General features: G+C 38.8%; 1 protein-coding gene across 8 annotated transcripts in view; it reads right to left on the bottom strand.

Moving 5' to 3' along the window:
* Positions 1–18,005, bottom strand: part of Armc3 (armadillo repeat containing 3) — a 92,704-nt gene that overhangs the window by 61,014 nt on the left and 13,685 nt on the right. For 6 of the 8 annotated variants that reach the window (XM_010619826.2, XM_010619823.2, XM_010619824.2 and 3 more), the window contains 4 exons: positions 12,321–12,446; positions 7,225–7,293; positions 6,771–6,946; positions 4,271–4,465 (listed from right to left, as the gene is read on the bottom strand). In XM_010619826.2, the coding sequence (XP_010618128.1) occupies positions 4,271–4,465; positions 6,771–6,946; positions 7,225–7,293; positions 12,321–12,446 (566 nt within the window). Of the gene's footprint in view, positions 1–4,270; positions 4,466–6,770; positions 6,947–7,224; positions 7,294–12,320; positions 12,447–12,932; positions 12,958–18,005 lie in introns of those variants that run through there. The other 2 variants (XM_010619829.2, XM_010619827.2) reach the window with 2 other exon arrangements.

The raw sequence follows: 18,005 nt of genomic DNA on the forward strand, positions 1-18,005 counted from the left end.
ATACCAAACTGAGCTGATTCCTTAACTATCCATTCTATTTCTCTGAAGAACCCTCACTAATACAGACAGCAAAAATCTGAGAATGAACTATGCCCAGACCTCTGGCTGACCATTAAACCTTCCATGCATGGAGGCCACACCAGAGGTCCTTGAGGGGATATAGCAGTTGCTTTGCTGCTTTTCAAATACACCTTCCTCAAACCTGTGCAATTCAGCTGGGAGAGAGTGGAACAAAGCTTTCCTGGCTGAAGCTATCAGAAGTAAGAACCCAAAGCCAAGATATGAGTCATAAATTTAATGCCCAGAAGCAAGGTGATCAAAAATGTGAGCCCCAAAATTTAAGTTAAAATTCTTCCCATATCCATGGCTGACCTTAGAAACACTGGAGTCAGGCTAAACAAAAATGATAGTAAACAGAAACCCTTCGAACTGAGCAGTGATACCAGATGTTGTACCTCACAATAGAGACAGGATGTTTTCAGCTACTGGCCTATTTGAACAAAATATTAACAATCCTTAGAAGAATACCAAAGAATTTTGAATCACTAAAATGTATTACCTGCAATGTTCATTTTGAACCAAAAATCGCTAGACACACAAAGAAACAGAGCAAGATGAATCAAATTCTGGGGTGAAAAGAGTCACTAAAATCCTACTCTAGACAAGTAAATTACTGGAATAAACAGTTAGACTTTAAAGCAGCCATTGCAAATATGTTCAAAGAAGAATACTTAATAGACATGAAACTTAAAAAGGAAAATTTAAGACTTGAAAAGCACAAAACTACACTTAATCTTAGCCAAATGGCCAAGCAGCGATGAAAAACACAAAAGTAAAAACAAGAACTCACCAGGAGTACTTAACATCAGACTAAAGATGGCAAAAGAACGAGAACTTGAATAGACATCAAAAGAAATTAGCTAATCAAAAATTAAAGAAAAATGAACAGAACTTAGAGTCTTTCAAAGTTATATCAAGCAGGACAACGTAAGTACAATTGAGTCTTAGAGAGGCAAAGGAGAAGGAAAATAATTACATTTCCATATTTAGTGGGAAACATTAATTTACAGAACTGAGAATTTCTAGACTCCAATCAAGGCATATAAATCATACAACTGATATGCAGAGCAAAAATGAAGAAAGCCAAAGATAAAGAGAGAAATCTCAAAAGCAGCAGCAGCAGAAAAAAAAATAGACACCTTACATTTGGGGAGTAGTGTTATGATTAATGGCTGACTTTCTTTCCTTCTTTTTTTTTTTCTTTTTTTAGTGTGGTACCTGGGGCTGAAACCAACACCTTCACACATGGTAGGCAAGTACTACTTCCCAACCCTTTAGTGGCTGAATATTATGTCCAAAAGAAACAGAAAAATTCAAAACAGAAAAATAAATATGTCAAACAGGAATTCTGCGATTAAAAATATCTTCATAACTGTGAAGGTAAAGGAAAACATTTTTTGTTTGCTTGTTTTTTGGTACTGAGGATCGAACTCAGGACTATGTGCTTGCGAGGCAGGTGGTGGCACCACTGAGCTAAATCCCAGCATATCTGCACCATAAGAAATGCTGAATGCAGTTCTTCAGGTTGAAGGAAACGGCCCAGGCGGCAAACTGGACACACAAGAAATAATGATCAACACTAGATACAGTCATTATATGGGTAGATATAAAAAACCCTAAATATTGGGCTGGGCATTTAGCTCAGTGGTTCCACAGCCTGCCTCAAGCACAAGGTCCTGAGTTCAATCCCTGGTACCAAAACCAAACCAAACCAAACCAAAAAACGCCTAAGTATAGGTAAGTTGATAGACACTACATGCACATATGGAAATGTAATTTTTCCTTTCTTAATTCCCTTAAAGCACATACAATATAAGACTGTTCAAGATAAAAAGTTATTCTGTTGCACTGTTTATAATGTACACAGATATAAAATATACAACAAAAACAGTATTCAGAATAGGAAAAGTAAGTAGGAATATAGTGTTATAAGGCTTCAATACTTTACTTGAATTAATTCAGTGTGAACTCTATGTAGACTAAGTCAAGTTTGAGCTGTGTATTGTAATCATCAGAACAACTGCTAAGCCAAACAAATTTAGCAAGAGAGCAGGCACAAGAAATTAAAAGGTAACAATAACGCAGCAAAAGGAAGGGAAGAAGGGTGGAATAAAACAACAGGTCATACATATAGAAAATAAGTAATAAACAGCATGCCTAAATGTAACCAAATCAATAAATCATTATATAAACATTGACTGAAAACTCTAACTCAAAAGGCAGTTTGGTGAAAAACGACACATTAATACTGAGTGTTGTGATTCTGTAGGTATACTGCATTTCTAAGCCTTCTTTAAAAGTTGTTTTGTGTTTGTTGGTAAATAGATTTTTTTCACACACATTTTATCAAATTTAACTCCTTGTGGTTCATGCATCAGGAAAGCTTTACAAATTGAATTGCATTTATTTTGCTTTCTAATTGTTCACTACTAGGACACAGATATAGTCAATTTTTATGTACTGAGCACTTAATCCTGAGACCCGAATGGATCTACTTATTAGGTATAATAATCTATAGATAATAAAATAACATAGATCTGCTTGTTAAGTACTTATTCATTCTCCTAGGGTGTCACAGTCTCTGTACTCCGATTCCGTGACTGTAGTTACAGTAAATCCAGTTTTGTTTCTTCTCATCTAGTCTGTATTTGGTGCATTCCTTTTTTTCCCTTGGCTTTGTCACCTTGATAAGGACTTCCTGGATAGTGACAAAGTGACATAAAGCAAACACCCGCACCTTTTACCCACTGAAGGTAAGGGCAGCCACTTGCACTTTTTAACTCAGTAATTACTTCAGTTTTTCCAATGAAAATACATGCATCAATTCTGAAAAAAATACAATTTTTAGGTATTTCCTAGCTATGTGACTGCAGGTAAGTTATTTAACCTGTCAGCCTCATTTTTCTAACCTGTGAAATGGGATTGATGATATAATAATTATGTGAGATGTACAAGGACACATTATTATCCTTATTCTCACTTTATAGCAAAAATCACATTCTTGAATTAGGAAGTAAATAAAAAACATGCAAAAAAACATGCAAAATATCTATACAGTGCCTACTACATACTAGATGTTTCCTTCTCCCGCTTTTTTGATGAAAACAGGACAGGTAAAATATCAGAGAGGGGAAAATTCCATGCTGTACCAGACAAACCTAGGTTATTCCTAAAATTACTCACTTTCTGCTTGTGTCACACAGGACAAACTAAGTAACCTCTTTGATTTCCAGTTTCTATTTTAAAAATAGGATAAAATACTACTACATATATACTGTGCAGTGTTACAAGAGTTCTATATTACAAATGTAAAACGTTGAACACACAGGCTGGCACAGAAAGGATCAACAAAGCAAAGGCAACTAGATTTATGTGGCTGAGAAACACACCTGTGTCTGAATTGCTCTTTTACATTTTGCTTTATTTTTCTAGTTCTGTAATAGTAAGCTCTAATCTTTAGCTTTCTAGGAAAAAAAAAATCTAGTGATTGGATAGTGTAAAACAGTATTCAGTTACTACTCAGGGGGCCTTTAATCTCCTTTAATCTATCCCTGTCTCCTGAATTTCTAAGAGGCATAAAGAAGAGACTTTTGTCATTAGAGTTAATTTAATTTACTAAACTATTACAGTGGAGCAACGGATGATTTCACTCTGGAGTTAAGGCAGGGGACACTTTCAGAAATTATCTAAATCACTTCAAGACAATTAAATGGTATTCAATAAACTGCTAGATTAGTTTTTACAGCTGGGAGATACTAGAAAAAAGATACACAGCTCCTTAAAGTGTGAAATTTATTCCGAAGGAACTTAGTAGAAACTATGGAAATTCCACTTCAATATTTCTCAAAAATGTGTTTAGAAAGTAAATTACTCTTCTTGCCCTATCCGAAAGAAAGTCATTATAGATAAGGGTTAAAAGACAAATTCTAAATGTTTCAGAAAATCAGGAAAATAATAGACAAAAATGTTTAAACATTTAAAATCTTCTAAGCCTGAAATCCATTTTTTAAAAAATTAACTTCAAATGACCTCTACAATTAGTCTGAGTTAATCAGGCTAATAAATTTTATGTAGCAATTAACCAATTACTTCATTATATTTATATTGTACTTATATAAAATTTTATTTGAAAATATTCTACAGTTCATATTTTATAACATTTAGGAGACATATGCTCTCTCACACAGAAGAGAACAATCATTGCAAATACCTTGGTTTCTAGGATTTTAATAAGGTGGTCCAGCCCTTGACTGTCTCTTAGCATTGCCTGGGACTTCTTATCATTTGTAATAACACCCAACGTTTTGAGAGCCAACAGCTGAATAATTGGATATTCTGATTTCAAGAGATCTAATACAGGAGGAATTGCATTTAGTTCTTGAAATGTAGTTCGACACTGAAAATCCTGCCATGAAATACAAATGATCACATCAGTAAGTTCTAAAGCAAAACAGACTCAAGAATGGAGAAATTCCATATTCTAGCAAAGAACATTACAAATTATAATTTTCCCATCTTTTATTACAGATTCCCTTCTAAAATAACTCACAAAGATAAGAAAATTTTCAAATGACAAGATCAAAATATTCATTTTTAACTATGCAGACATTGTCAACAACAGGAAATAAACATGATCTGTGGCTTTTGCAGTATCTTGTTTTTATGCAGCAAATTCCTATTACTCCAAATATCATCACAATAAAAAGCTATGCATAATAAAATACTTTTCACACTCTGATGTGCTGCTTCAAATGGTATTTGGTATAATGAAATAATGATATCAATTCTTATCTACAAATGGATTGTTTATGAAATACCTCTCTGCATGCAGTGCTTTTGAAAGACTCCATGGATGCATTCACAGGCATATCCAGATACGTGACCTTTCCTTAAGATGTTAGGGGTCATTACAGGCTAGACAAGTTGGTCTGTGTGTGAATCAATAGTTTTGTGTGGGTGCAAGTGAGGAGGGGTTACTAGTTGGCATGAGCAGTACAGAAAACAGGGCATGAAAGCATAAAAAGCCCCCATACTACAACTACTCAATCACGATATTTTTTTGCACCAAAGTATGTTAAGTATAGAATAGTATTAAAGGCTTACAGATTACCTTTCCCCTCCATCCTCCAACAGACCTCTACCATTCAGCTTCCTTTAGATATATGAGTTGGAGGTTGCTCTTGGTTACGGAAGGAGTTGAATCTGCAAGGCTCTCAGAATGTGGCCTTACTTAGACACAGAGTCCTCGAAGTTGTAACTAGGTGGGATGTGCTCATCCTGGAGTAGGGTGGGCCCTGGATGGTGTCCTTAGAAGAGCAATGACAAGGGGAGAGATGGGGCTGCACGAGGACAGCCAAGCTTGACAGACACTGCCAGAAGCTGGGAAGAGGAGAGGAAGGGGTTGTGACCCTACTGACCCCTTGGCGGTGAACTTCTGTCCCCATTACTGTGACTTTCTGTCACTTTAAGCCTCCCGTTTGTGGTGCTTTGCTCATGCATACATAATCCAGTGCTCCTAACTAGTACTTTGTTATGAGGAACTGTGGAGATAATGGTTTTCATTTCTGGTTGGTTAAAAAAATATATAGGGAAATATGTCTACAAGGAGTCTTAAAACCCAAGTCTACTTACAGGAAATTTACAGCCTGCTTGACCAGGTCCAGCCCAAGTGACCAGAGAAGTCAGGAAGGAGCTGAGCTGCCTCTTACTTTTAGGAGTGCCCTAAAAGTCAGGTTGCGTGGAGGTGCCAAGGCCGGGGATTCCAGACACTTCACCTATCAACCTCTTCCTCTCCCTACTCTGGCTTCTATCTCTCCTCTCCTCTCCTCTCCTCCCCTCTCCTCTCTCCTCTCCTTTTCTCTCCTCCCCCCTCCCTCCCAGATATTTAAAATTATGTTTTGTGTTTTCATCTTATCTAAAGCTTATCAAACACATGTGGTTGGAACCTGAACAGGAAAGAAGCAGAGAAAACCGATAAAAGACTCAGGAAACTGATCTGTTGTGGGTGTGAGGTGGGTGGGGAGAGGGGTTCAAAGGACAAGACTGTGGGGAGGTGGCAGTTTCCACTCCACAGCAAACAGTGCCCCTGAGGTGGCATCTTGCTATTTTGAATACTGAACATTGTTTGGTATACTCAAACCACTGGATTCTCACCAAAAACTAGTCTAATCTAAAGGGCACCCAATGTGCTTAGACTCTCGGCATCAGATCAATAGCTCCCGCCCAGGATTTAGCTCAGGAGCACTGCACCTGCCTCGCAAGCGCAAGGTCCTGAGTTTGATCGCTGCTATCACCCAAAAAAGAAGTAAACAGCTCAATAGCTCCCTTCCCAGGTTCAATGTGAATCTTAGATTTCCCATTTTACAAGAAGCACATTTTATCTAGACTAATCCCAGCCTAATCTACATACAGTTCCTTTTTCTTAAATAGAAGCACATTTCTAACTCTTCTGTGCGAGACAATTGCTTGTAAAATATGCAAACTGAGATTACAGTAAACTTTCATTCTTTTTACTGAGTGATAAATACTCAGTATACTAAGAACTGATGACACAGAACTGCTGAGCTTTTAAAATCCTTCCTTTTCTTCATAGGAAAATACATGTTATAATCAGAATCAAACCCAGGGTGGGTTTTATGCATTCCAGGCAAGTGTTCTGCCTCGGAGCTGTAACCCCAACCATCAAAACAGCATTTAGAAGGTAATCTTACCTGTACCAAGTTGTAAATGCATTCAATAGAATTCTTCTTCACATCCGGATCCGGGCTACTCAGAAGTCTGAGGAGAGGCTCCAGGGCGCCATGTTGAAATATCTGCAGTTTACCGGTGTACTCTATGGACATGTTCGCCAGGCAAAGACTAGCAAACTCGTGGATAACTACTTCCTCTGCGCATCAGAAAACCAATAAGACAAGTCCACTCAATGTTTATTCAACTTCTACCGTAAAATGTGCTGTAAAAAATTATAGCTCTGCAAATCTTGCTTATAGTTCACTTTTTTTAAAAAAGTAAAAATTGAGCCACGGTTTGGGAGGTTTTAATGACAACTCACAATTGATAGCTCTGAACTATTTTCAACATGTCATTTGATAAAATATTAAAAAAAGAAACCAGTTCCATTTTTTTTTTTTTTTTTTTTGCAGTAGATGTAGGATGCAACGTTACCTTCTGGAGAGAGCTGGGCAATAACAGAATTCATGACGTCTAACTCCCTTAGCAATTTTTTAACATCATCTACAAAGAAATAGAACACTGTTATTTATTTATTACCAATAACAATGGCAATGTCTGCTGAACAGCTATCCCTTGAGATATGGGAACTATCATAACTCGATTTCACAGGTACAGAAATTGAAGTCACACAACATAGAGTAGCAGGGCCAGGTTTCCTGCCAAGGTCAGTGTGACCCCAGACTCTAACCCAGGCCCCTTCATCACTGAGCTATGCTGCCTTCCAAACACCAAAAGTGACAGCCATAAGAGTAAAAACTGTGACTAGAATACACATCTGTAAAGGTGAGCTATTGTACACAACCCATTTGTTATAGTTGCTCTTTGTTTTGATGAGAAAGTATTTATAAACTTTGATGTTAATAAAACTTGTACAGAATGCAAATAAGAATTACCATAAACTGCTTCGATGAACACATTCTGGTTGCTTCCATTCCATTTAATTACTGAACATGCCAAGAATGCTTAAAGAGAAATATATTGGCTGTTCTGAAGTTTACTTTCGGATGATTTATATTAGCCTAATTAAGGCTGGCCTGGTAGCCCTCCACTTCTTTCTTGCTATCCTTTATCTCTTCTGAGAAATGAGGCATCTTTGTTCTTTGAGTTTCACAACTTCTCCTCTTGATCAGTTACCCGAAAAAGCCAAAATTGGCACTTCCGGGATTTTGGAAAAGTGAACTTTTCCGAAACCCGCAGAACCCGGACGAACTCTTCCTTATCAACTGCGGATTAGACAAGGCTTTTACTGGATCCCTTTTCCAAAGGGCTATGGCTTTTCGGTAACCTGTCAAAACTTCTTCCTGTTTCTATTCAAAGTGACTAACAGAGGTCCAGCAAGACGACAGTTAAGTATACACAGACTTGAAACACAAATCATCATTGACTTCCGGGAAGCAACGTTCAGGGGCGGAGGGTGTCATTTTACAGTCAACACTCAGTTTTGAAAAATGCATCGCCTCCCCGGATTGAGAAATAGAGTGTTGGGACAGCACTCAGAACTTCTCAGGGGTCTGGTGAGCTGGACGGAGTCCACTCTGTAGAAGCAAGTGTGGTTATTCTCTCCTGAGTCTGGTCTGTATTGCTGTAAAGACTTCTGTGCAAGCTATATCAAAGTCTCCTATGATTATGTGCTTGAAAAAAAAATGTTTCTGGGCCATCAGGTCTCCAAGCAAGCACATTCCCCATGTGGTGTATAAAACACTTCCGTGTCCTTCAGAATCTGTGCCTCCAACACTGACAGGGAGGTCAAGATTTCTGCTCTGTGTGCTCTGTTTTTGGTCGGGGTGATTGACTCCCAGCTGGAGGGGCAACGGTGTTGAATGAATCCTGCAGCCTCAGGGGATACCACCCTTGGTCCAGACAAACAAATTAAAAACTTTCGCAAGAGGATTCTCCATGCCATGAAATTCTCTTCTAGATCTGGATTTAGCCCAAAGGGCAAGTGACATTCATCAACAGTTTTTAAACCATTTCCTTGACTGATTCCCCTCACTGGCAGCTCTTGTAATCTGGTGACGCAGTTAACTGATTTGTTATTCAGCTTTTTGACACCAGGCTTTTTCAAAGAGCCTTTCCTGTCTTGAAGTTAAATCAGCAAAAATAATAGGTAAGTGCCCATTTCCATCATTCTAAACATAATATTGATCTCTGTCCCTTTCTTTTTCAACAGAAAACCCTCTCAGCTATGGCAAGTGAGCGGAAACTCAACTTGTGGTTGGGCCCCTTGAGCTCATCCTGGCTAAACAGGGTGCCACCTACAATTGGGTTGTTTCAGAACAGCCAGCAACTTCACTTCCGGGGACACCTGCTATCACCTGTTTTAGCTGCATTCTTAGTTATGTATTTTGATTGCACAATACTGACCATCTAGCTATTCTTGAGCTTGCACACTCTTATATCAGCAGCTTTTTAAGAAGCCAAACTCTTCCGATTGCCTCAAGTGATGTGACACCGGGGCATCCACGGCCACTTTTGTGTGGGTTCTGATGAACTCTCTCTTAGCTGACTTCATTCTGCCAGTCTCTGCTATGTGGATTCACTGAACAAAATACAAACCGGAAGAAAGAAGACAGTAGCTCCGTGTGATAAAGAAAGTTCAATAAAGTAATTAAGTGCCTGTCTTGAGCCCCGCTTGACATAGGGAAATGGCCCAAACATAAGAAAGAAGGGAAGAAGAGCGTTTGCAATTGCAAAAGGGAAAAAATGGCTCCACAGGAACATTTTTTAGCTCTTGGCACTCTGTAGAAACATCAGGGTGATCCTCTGCGAATACAGTGGTGTCCATGAAGGCATGAAAACCACAAGAAGACACACGTTTCTGAAGGAGTTTGGTTACTGTGCGACTGCCCAGCGATGACGATTTTGGCTGAAGAAGTGCAGTTGCTCACATTTTTGTCTGGAAATATGATTTTTCATTTGGATCAAGTGACTAAATGCACAGTTTCCATTCCAGATTTCCCTGGACATGTATGAAAAGTGAAGCAATAGCTGTTAATGTGTTGGCTCTGGTAAGAGAAAAAAAGAACTTTACAAGCAGTTAGGGATGCCATGTGTTTTAACCACATCACCTGACACTTCAAGTTGAAAGCAGTCAGCTTAATTCAAACAGTGGTTTAATTTTTTTTTCATCCAGTTTATGGAATGGAAAGAAAGCATTCAGAGGTTGATTTATCATCCCCAAGATCCAAGTGCTCACTGGAGAAGCCAGGGCAGCAGGGCTCCCCCATGGGCCTTGCTCTGTATCACACTTGGGGAGCCTCCTGGCACCTGCCAGCCCAGCCAGCCAGCTTAGAGCAGGCTACAGAGGTCCCAGAGAGCCGCTTCCCTAGCGTCCAAATGCAACAGTGACTATTAAAGAGTTCCAGGTCACAGACCCCTGGAGGAACTCACAAAATTCAATGTCTATACTCTGCTCAGAAAAATTTTTGTAAACAATTTGGAGAGCTCCTCAACTTATCTTGGAAGGTGATCCATAATTAAAATTAATACTAGAAACAGACAACAATAGTAAATAGGAAATGATGGAGGCCTAAAGATTAAATTAGAAAATGTATGTGCAAACAGATAATTAGAACTCTGCTTTTCAGATGAGATGCATTCTGCAACAAAATCATTTAGAAGGAGAGCCTGACAGAGTGTACGCAGAAGGATCTTACCAGATTTGATGATTACAAAGTCTACTAAACTATGAACTAGAAAAGAAATCTTTGACCTCAGATCTACGACTAACCATCTACCATGACTTTGGGCAAGTAACTTAAGGCAAAGAGGGGTCTCTTTTAATTTTAAAACGAGGTGTTACATAACAAGTGTTATAAATTCCTGTTTCTCAAATTCTGTGGTGTGTAAACAGTATGAAACACAAGACATTTAAAATATTCCCTTTCTTGATTACCTGTTTTCTCCTTTTGGTTTTTGGTTATACAATTGATATGGCACTAATGCAGAACTACTATACAAGTAATCTTCGAGATAAATTTATGAGGCCCTCACAATATAAGTGATCACTCCCTTACTCCACTTCTCTATGCCTCAGGTGCTTCTTTTAACACAAATAATAATTGCACCTACATCTCAGGGCTGTTCGGTAGGACTAAATGAATCTCTAAATAGCACTTACAACAGTTCCTGGCATTTCATAAGTGCTACAGAAGTGCTAATTAGAATTACAATCGTGATCTAGGTTGATGAGACATGCATACCCTTATGAATGTCCTCATCCCTGAGTCCCTGCCTTACAGCACAGTCACCAACAGGGCTTCTGACACTGTTGCCTTCCACAGGGGACCCCAACCCCACAGGGTCTTTTAGGAAGTCTCCACAGCTGAGCGTGCAATGTTCCATCTGGAACACCTCCTCCACTCCTCTCTCATCAGTGTCCCTGAAGACGCTAATGCCACAGTCCCTGCGGGTCATCGTGGAATCAGAGCCCTCGAGTCATCACACAGCCTCCAGAGAAAAGGGGAGGTAGGGGGAACAGGAAGGAGGGGGAAAATCTGGACTTGCTTTTGCTGAGATGTGGGGGAACATTTTTGTGGAGATGTTTTTGTTTGGTATGTGGGGGAAACATGCTTTTAGCCACAGACCCTGACAGAGACACACATTTATTACTAATAACCTGCTTCGTGGTGCAATCCTGTGTCCATTAAGAGTCTCATTTAAACTTTTTGTGAGTTACAAGAGGCTTTTATTAACTGACTGAAAACACCCCTTATAACATAAGGAAATGACTTACATAAGGGAAACACATCATGCTCCTAAAAAAAGACCTACTTTTATTCGCATGGTTTTGGCCAAACTGATATTCTCACAGACATAATAGTATATTTTAACTAATCCCATTATACCACCATATCGATACATTTATGAAAATATTCCAAGCAAGTAACAGATCTGATGTAGGCGTAAATATACTCACCTAAATTTATTTTTGTAAAGTCTAAAGTTTCAAAATACTTTGATTTTAAGAAATGATGCATGCTGTCCTGAGTTTTAAGACTGGAACATACTAACGTATCAACTCTGAGACGAGTGTTTGTGTGGATATATCTGTACATCTTTTTATACTCTAAAATATTTCAGTCAGGCATGGTGGTGCATGCCTATAACTCCTGCATTCTAGGAGACTGAAGCAGGAAGATGGTAAGTTCCAGCCCAAACTGGGCACCTTAGAAAATTAGCAAGATTCTTATGCAAAATTAAAAAATGAGAAAGGGACTGGGGGGCAGTTCAGTGAAGAAGGCACGGGGTTCAGTCCCCAGGTCCATGAAAAAAATTCCGTAAAATATGACATCATACATTTGTTGCATTGTCTTGATTTAATTTTCATTTTGTTAATATTAAAGTCAGTTTGTTTTGTTTTTGTTTTTTTTATTGGAAATAGAACTCTGGTCCTTGTGCTTGCGAGGCAGGTGGTGGAACCACTGAGCTACATCCCCAGCCCTAAAGTTGGTTTTAATAAAATTAAAACTAATCCCTTAGGGTTGAAAGAAATGATACTGTATTTATTTTTAAAAGCTGATACTTACTGTTAGAAGTTAGGATTCCAAATATCATAGTGGCATTTCTTCTTACAGTTTTATCTTCATGGGTGAGCAGCTTGGTTAAGGGCTCCACAGCTCCAAGTTGAAGGAGCGTTGCTTTATTTTCCTCACCTGACATCACAGGTAAGATAAAATCACACATAAAGATCATCAATCTCATAAACACTTTTCCTGTGTCATTCTAATTCATTATTTGCCATCTGCTTTTCCCATTCTTTGCTTCCACTTCAGTTTCTCTATGTCTTAGTAATTCTCCTCTCTGAGACAAAATACCTGATGCCCACAACTTAAAGAAGTTTATTTTGGCTCAGAGTTACAGGCTCTGCTTAGTTGGCTTCAAGGCAAAAACATCATGGTAGAAGGGCTGGAGGGAAGGAAAGTTGCTCATGAAATGCAGCCAGGAAGTACAGAGACAGAAGGGAGGAGGTGAGAGGGGAAATATACCCTTCCAGATCACATTCCCAGGGGCTTTCCTCTTCTGACTAGGCCACCTCCTCACAGTACACCCAGCTACAGATTCATTACTGGACCCAACCACCTTCCCAAAGCCCCATCTCTGAACACATAAGGCCTTTTGGTAACATTTGTGATCCAAACCATAACATTCTGTCCTTGACTCCCAAAAGACTCATGTCCATTTTTTATGCAAATACATTTGGTCCATCTCTATCAGTCACCACAGTTCTAACATTTCCAGCATTGCTAAAAAGTTCAAGAACAACGTCTCCTCTGAGACTCAAGGCAAATTCTTAGCTCTGAGGCCCTGGAAGAATCAAAAAGAATGTTAAACCCGTCAGTACACAATGGCACAGGCTGAACATTCCTATTCTAAAGGGGGAAAAGGGAGATAGAAAAGAATGGAACCAAAGCAAGAACAATGCCCAAGAACAAAGGGCAAATATTAAATCCTGTACTCTGCCATTAAGCACCTGGGACACGTTTTGGCAAGATGGGAATTCCAAAGGGCTGGGTGGCTTCACCTCTGTGGCATTACCAGTTTCACCTTCGTGGCCTCTCTCTTGGGGTGGCTCCACTCACTGCCTATGGCTTTCCTCAGCAGACATTCCACGTTCCAGGCTTCTCTAGCTTCCTAGGATTCCCACTGTATTTTCAGCTTCCAGCTTGACACACTGCCCTCACAGGGGCATACACACTGGTCCCTCAGGTCTTCTACTAAAATCTGCGTGGAAGCTTACCTGACCAAACAACTCTTTTGTTTTGTTTTGTTTTGTTTTTGAGACAGGGTCTCACTATGTAGTTGAGACTGAACTGGAACTCACTCTGTAGCCCAGGCTGGTCTCGAACTCACAGAGATCCTCCTGCCTCAGCCTCATGAGTGCTGGGATTACAGGCATGCACCACCACGCCCGGCCTCTGGCCAAACAACTCTTGCATTCTGCACACCTATAAAATAGCACCACATGGATGATGTCAAGGTTTGCCACCAGCTCAAGCAGCAGCTGGGTTCCCTTGGATCATGGCTGCAGAAAACTCTGAATGCCCAAGTGGCTGAGTGTTATAAACCAAATCACAGGGAACCAATTCCTTAGGCAGCCTTCTAGAGCAGGGTGCCCTGGGCCTCTCTTTTCAAAGCAAAATATATCACTTTTATACCTTTGCATCTTCAAAAGATGGGATCTTGCTGATTCTTGAGGTACTTAAACCATCTTTTCTCTTGTTGATGCAAAGTACTTGGCTTCTTTTTAATGCTAATTTTTTGTGGGGGCGGAGCCACTGAACTAAATCCCCAGCCCACTTTAATGCTAGTTTTTTCAACAACCATGCTCTCTTTTTCTCTGACTTTGCAAGTGTCTCCTTTTTGGCCAGACTAAAAACTTCAAATGGGCTTTTTGCTCCTTGATTTGTTTGTTTGCTTGTTTTAGTATAATCCTAGCTAAAAGCCTCTGGTTGTACTAATGAAATTTCCTCTGCCAGGTTAATTATTCCATTGTGCTTAATATCAGTCTCCCCAAAAAGTCTTAGGACATGAGCAAAATATAGACAAATTTTCTGCCAGAATGTAACACATATAGTCTGTAGTCCAACTGCCAATGAAGTACTTGTTCCCAACTCAAATCTCCCGAACTCAGGCTTTGCTAGGCATTTATATCAGCATTCTGATATATTCCATGCATTTATATCAGGTCATCTGAATGCTAGAGGACAGCATTCTATGGCTTCCCTAACTGGCATCTTGAAACCTTTCCAAACTCTCCCATGAACCTATTCCAAAGGCTTTTAAATCCTGCACTCAGGTATATTCACAGCAATGACTCTACTTATCTGGTACCAAAATCTGACTTAGTCACTCTCACATCATTGAGACACAATATCTGACATCTACAACTTAAAGGAGAAGAGGTTTATTTTGGCTTACAGCTACAGTGTTGGGATTGTAGTTATGTGACACCATGCCTAGCAGCCTTGCTCTTTATTAATTCTACCAATTATTGTTTTTGTTTTGTAGACTCAACACGATTTTCTATAAATGTGATGGTTAATTTTATATGTCAACTTGACTGGGCTAAGGGATGCTTAGATATCTAGTAACACATTATTTCTGGGTGTGTCTGGGAAGGTGCATCTAGATGAGATTGGCATTTGAATCAGTAGATTGCTCACCATTGTGGGCAGGCAATTTCCAAGGGTATGAACAGAACACAAAGGTAGAAGAAAGAAAAACTGTCTCTCTTCTTAAGCTGGAATATCCATCTGCTTTTGTCCTTGGAGATCAGAGCTCCTCCTTCTTGGGCCTTTGGATTCTAGGATCTTATATCAGCAGGCCTGATTATCAAGCCTTTGGACTCAAAGACTATTGAAATACACCACTGGCTTCCCTGGTTCTCCAGTTTGCAGATGAGACTTCTGGGCCTCTACAACCATGTAAACCAATTCCTCTGATAAACCTCCTGTGGAATATTTCTACGTTATGTCCTATTCTCTTTCTCTAGAGAACCCTAATTAAAAATCATGACATCGTCTATAAATCAAATAAAGACAGTTCTACTTTTAAAATCCAAATGCCTTTTATTTCTTTTTCTTGTTTGATTGCAATGGCTAGAACCTCCCATTCAATGTTGAATAGAAGTAGGAAGAACAGATTTCTTTCTCTTGGTCCTGATTTTAAGGAGAATGTATTCAGTTTTTCACCATTAAATAAGCTGGGCATATGTTTTTCATAGGCCTCTTTTGCCATAATTAGTAGTATAGGTCTACTGATGATAAATTATTTCAGCATTTGTATGTCTGAAAAAAAGACCTTATTTCACCTGTTTTAAAAAGATATTTTAGGGAGCATAGAATTCCAGGCTGAAAGTTTTTAGTTTTCTTTCAGTACTTTAAAATGTTGCTCCACTGACTTCTTGCATGCATTTCTGATGGCTATTCATCCTTATTTATCGCTTGTTATTTGTTACATGTTGTCATTTTGTTCCTCTGAATTGGCAAGCTTCCCTGTTCTACTGGCTGCTTTTAAGATTTTCTCTTTATCCTGGTTTTAAGCAATTGGATTGGCTTGGTTTACTTCATATTTTTTGTGCTTGGGTTTTGACATACTTCTTGAATATGTCAGCCTAAAATTTTCATTAAATCTGGAAATTTTGGTTCTATTTCTTCTGGTATTCTCATTCGTGCCCCCCGCTTTGGTACCTTACACTTGTGAGGCAGTTGGTAGAACTACTACTGAGTTAAATCCCCGGCCCCTTCTTCTGGTATTCTTTCTGACCATATCTCTCTTTTTTCAGAGACTCCAATTAATATGTATTAGACATCTGGATACTACCCTAGCTCACGGAATCTGTTTATCTTTTAAAATCTTTCCCACTGTGCCTCATTTTGGATAGTATGTCCATCTTCAGATTCATTAATACTTTCTTCTGCAATGTCTACTCTGCAGCCCACTATATAATCTAAGCTGATATGTTTCCCAGTCGTTGAAGTTTTCATCTTTAGAAGTTGTATTTGTTCTGTTTTTCATCTTCCATATTTTTACTTACTCTCTGAACAGATAGATTAATGATATAATTAATCTTTTAATGTCTTTTTCAGCTAATTCTACTATCTGGGTCAATTTTTATTTACTGAGTGCTTTATATCCCTTTTTATAGATTGTATCTTCCCTGCTTCATTTCACGCCTGCTAATTTTTTATTGCTCATAAGGCATTATGAATTCTATCTAAAGCTGAGTAAAACACATATGGCTATAGATGCTGTGAACTTGTTGTTACTGAAACAAAATATTTGAAATCTACATGTTAAAGGAGGAAAGGATTATTAGCTCACAGTTTGTAGAGATTTCAGTACAAGGCAGAGCAGCTGGCTCCAAAGTAGGGTGGCATAGCAGAGGAGAAACAGTCCATGGCAGGGCAGGCAGGAAGCAGAGACTTTCTTCTTCCCCTTTTTATTCTGTCTAGACTGCAAGCCTTTTCTTTAATGCCACTCACACCCAGGCTGAATCTTCTGTATTCCATAAGTCCATCACCCACACCCAGAACTATTCCCAACTGATCTGTGGGCTAATCCAGTACTGCACACCCATGATCCAGTCACCTCCCAAAAGCCCCACCTATAAGCATATGAGGATTTGGGGGTGCATCTAGATATAAGTTATAACAGATGCATAAACCAATATTTCCCTTAAATCTGACCCAGAATTCTACACAACCCACCCATAAGCTATACCTTCCAGAGCCATTGTGGTTTTTTTTCTGGTTTCCTGAAGATGACCATGGTGACAAAGCAAGGTGAGTATTATACCATTTGCTAACTGATCTCCAAGTCCCAGACAAAGTTTAGAGTATTTTCTCAAAATCAAATTGTCCTCATCTCAGTTTGAAATGTTTTGTTAAAAATAACTAGTTACACCAAACTGTCTTCAAATATTCTCAATTCAAATTTCATGCATTATAGGTCCAATTTTGTAATTTAGAGTGAACTAAAGTGTAGCTATCTTATATATGTGTAAATTCTTTATTAATAAATGTTTCAATAGGATGGGAATTGTTTAAAATTTTTAAATGACTGTATTTTACAACAGGTTTTAGTTTTATAGAAAATTTGTGGAGATATTTCCATGCATCCTACACCCAGTTTCCCTTACTGTTACATCTGACATTAATATGGTAATTTTTTAAATTAATGAACCAATATTAATGCATTATTATTAACTGAAGTCCACAAGTATTTGGGTCTCATTGGTTTTCGCCTAATGTTTATTTTCTGTTTGGAATCCTGCCCAGGTTCTATACATCACTCTTCCCGTCTCCTTCTCTCCTCTTGGCTCCTTAGACTTCCCATGTATTTATTGCCATGAAGGTTTTGAAGAAATGTTATTTAACATTTTGTAGAATATTTTCCTATGTTTAGATTTATCTGTATTTTTTTTTAAATCGGGACTACAAGTGGGTCACGGGTTTGCAGGAAAAATAACAGAAATAAGTTCATCAGATCATAACCAGGCCACATGTTATCAGCATGAAATCCCTGATGTTGTTGCTTTTTTCTGCATGTGTGTAACAGGGGTCTTATTGTGCAGTTCAGGCTGGCCTTAAACTCACTATGTAGCCCAGGCTGGCCTCAAACTCAAGTTGATTCTCAGCCTTCCAAGTACTGACTGGATTACAGGCTGATGTTGCATTTGATCAACTAGCTGGAGTAGGGGTTGTCAAGTT

Source organism: Fukomys damarensis, unplaced genomic scaffold, assembly GCF_012274545.1.
Source record: "Fukomys damarensis isolate Sample0158 unplaced genomic scaffold, DMR_v1.0_HiC HiC_scaffold_37, whole genome shotgun sequence".
Classification (NCBI taxonomy): Eukaryota; Metazoa; Chordata; class Mammalia; order Rodentia; family Bathyergidae; genus Fukomys; species Fukomys damarensis.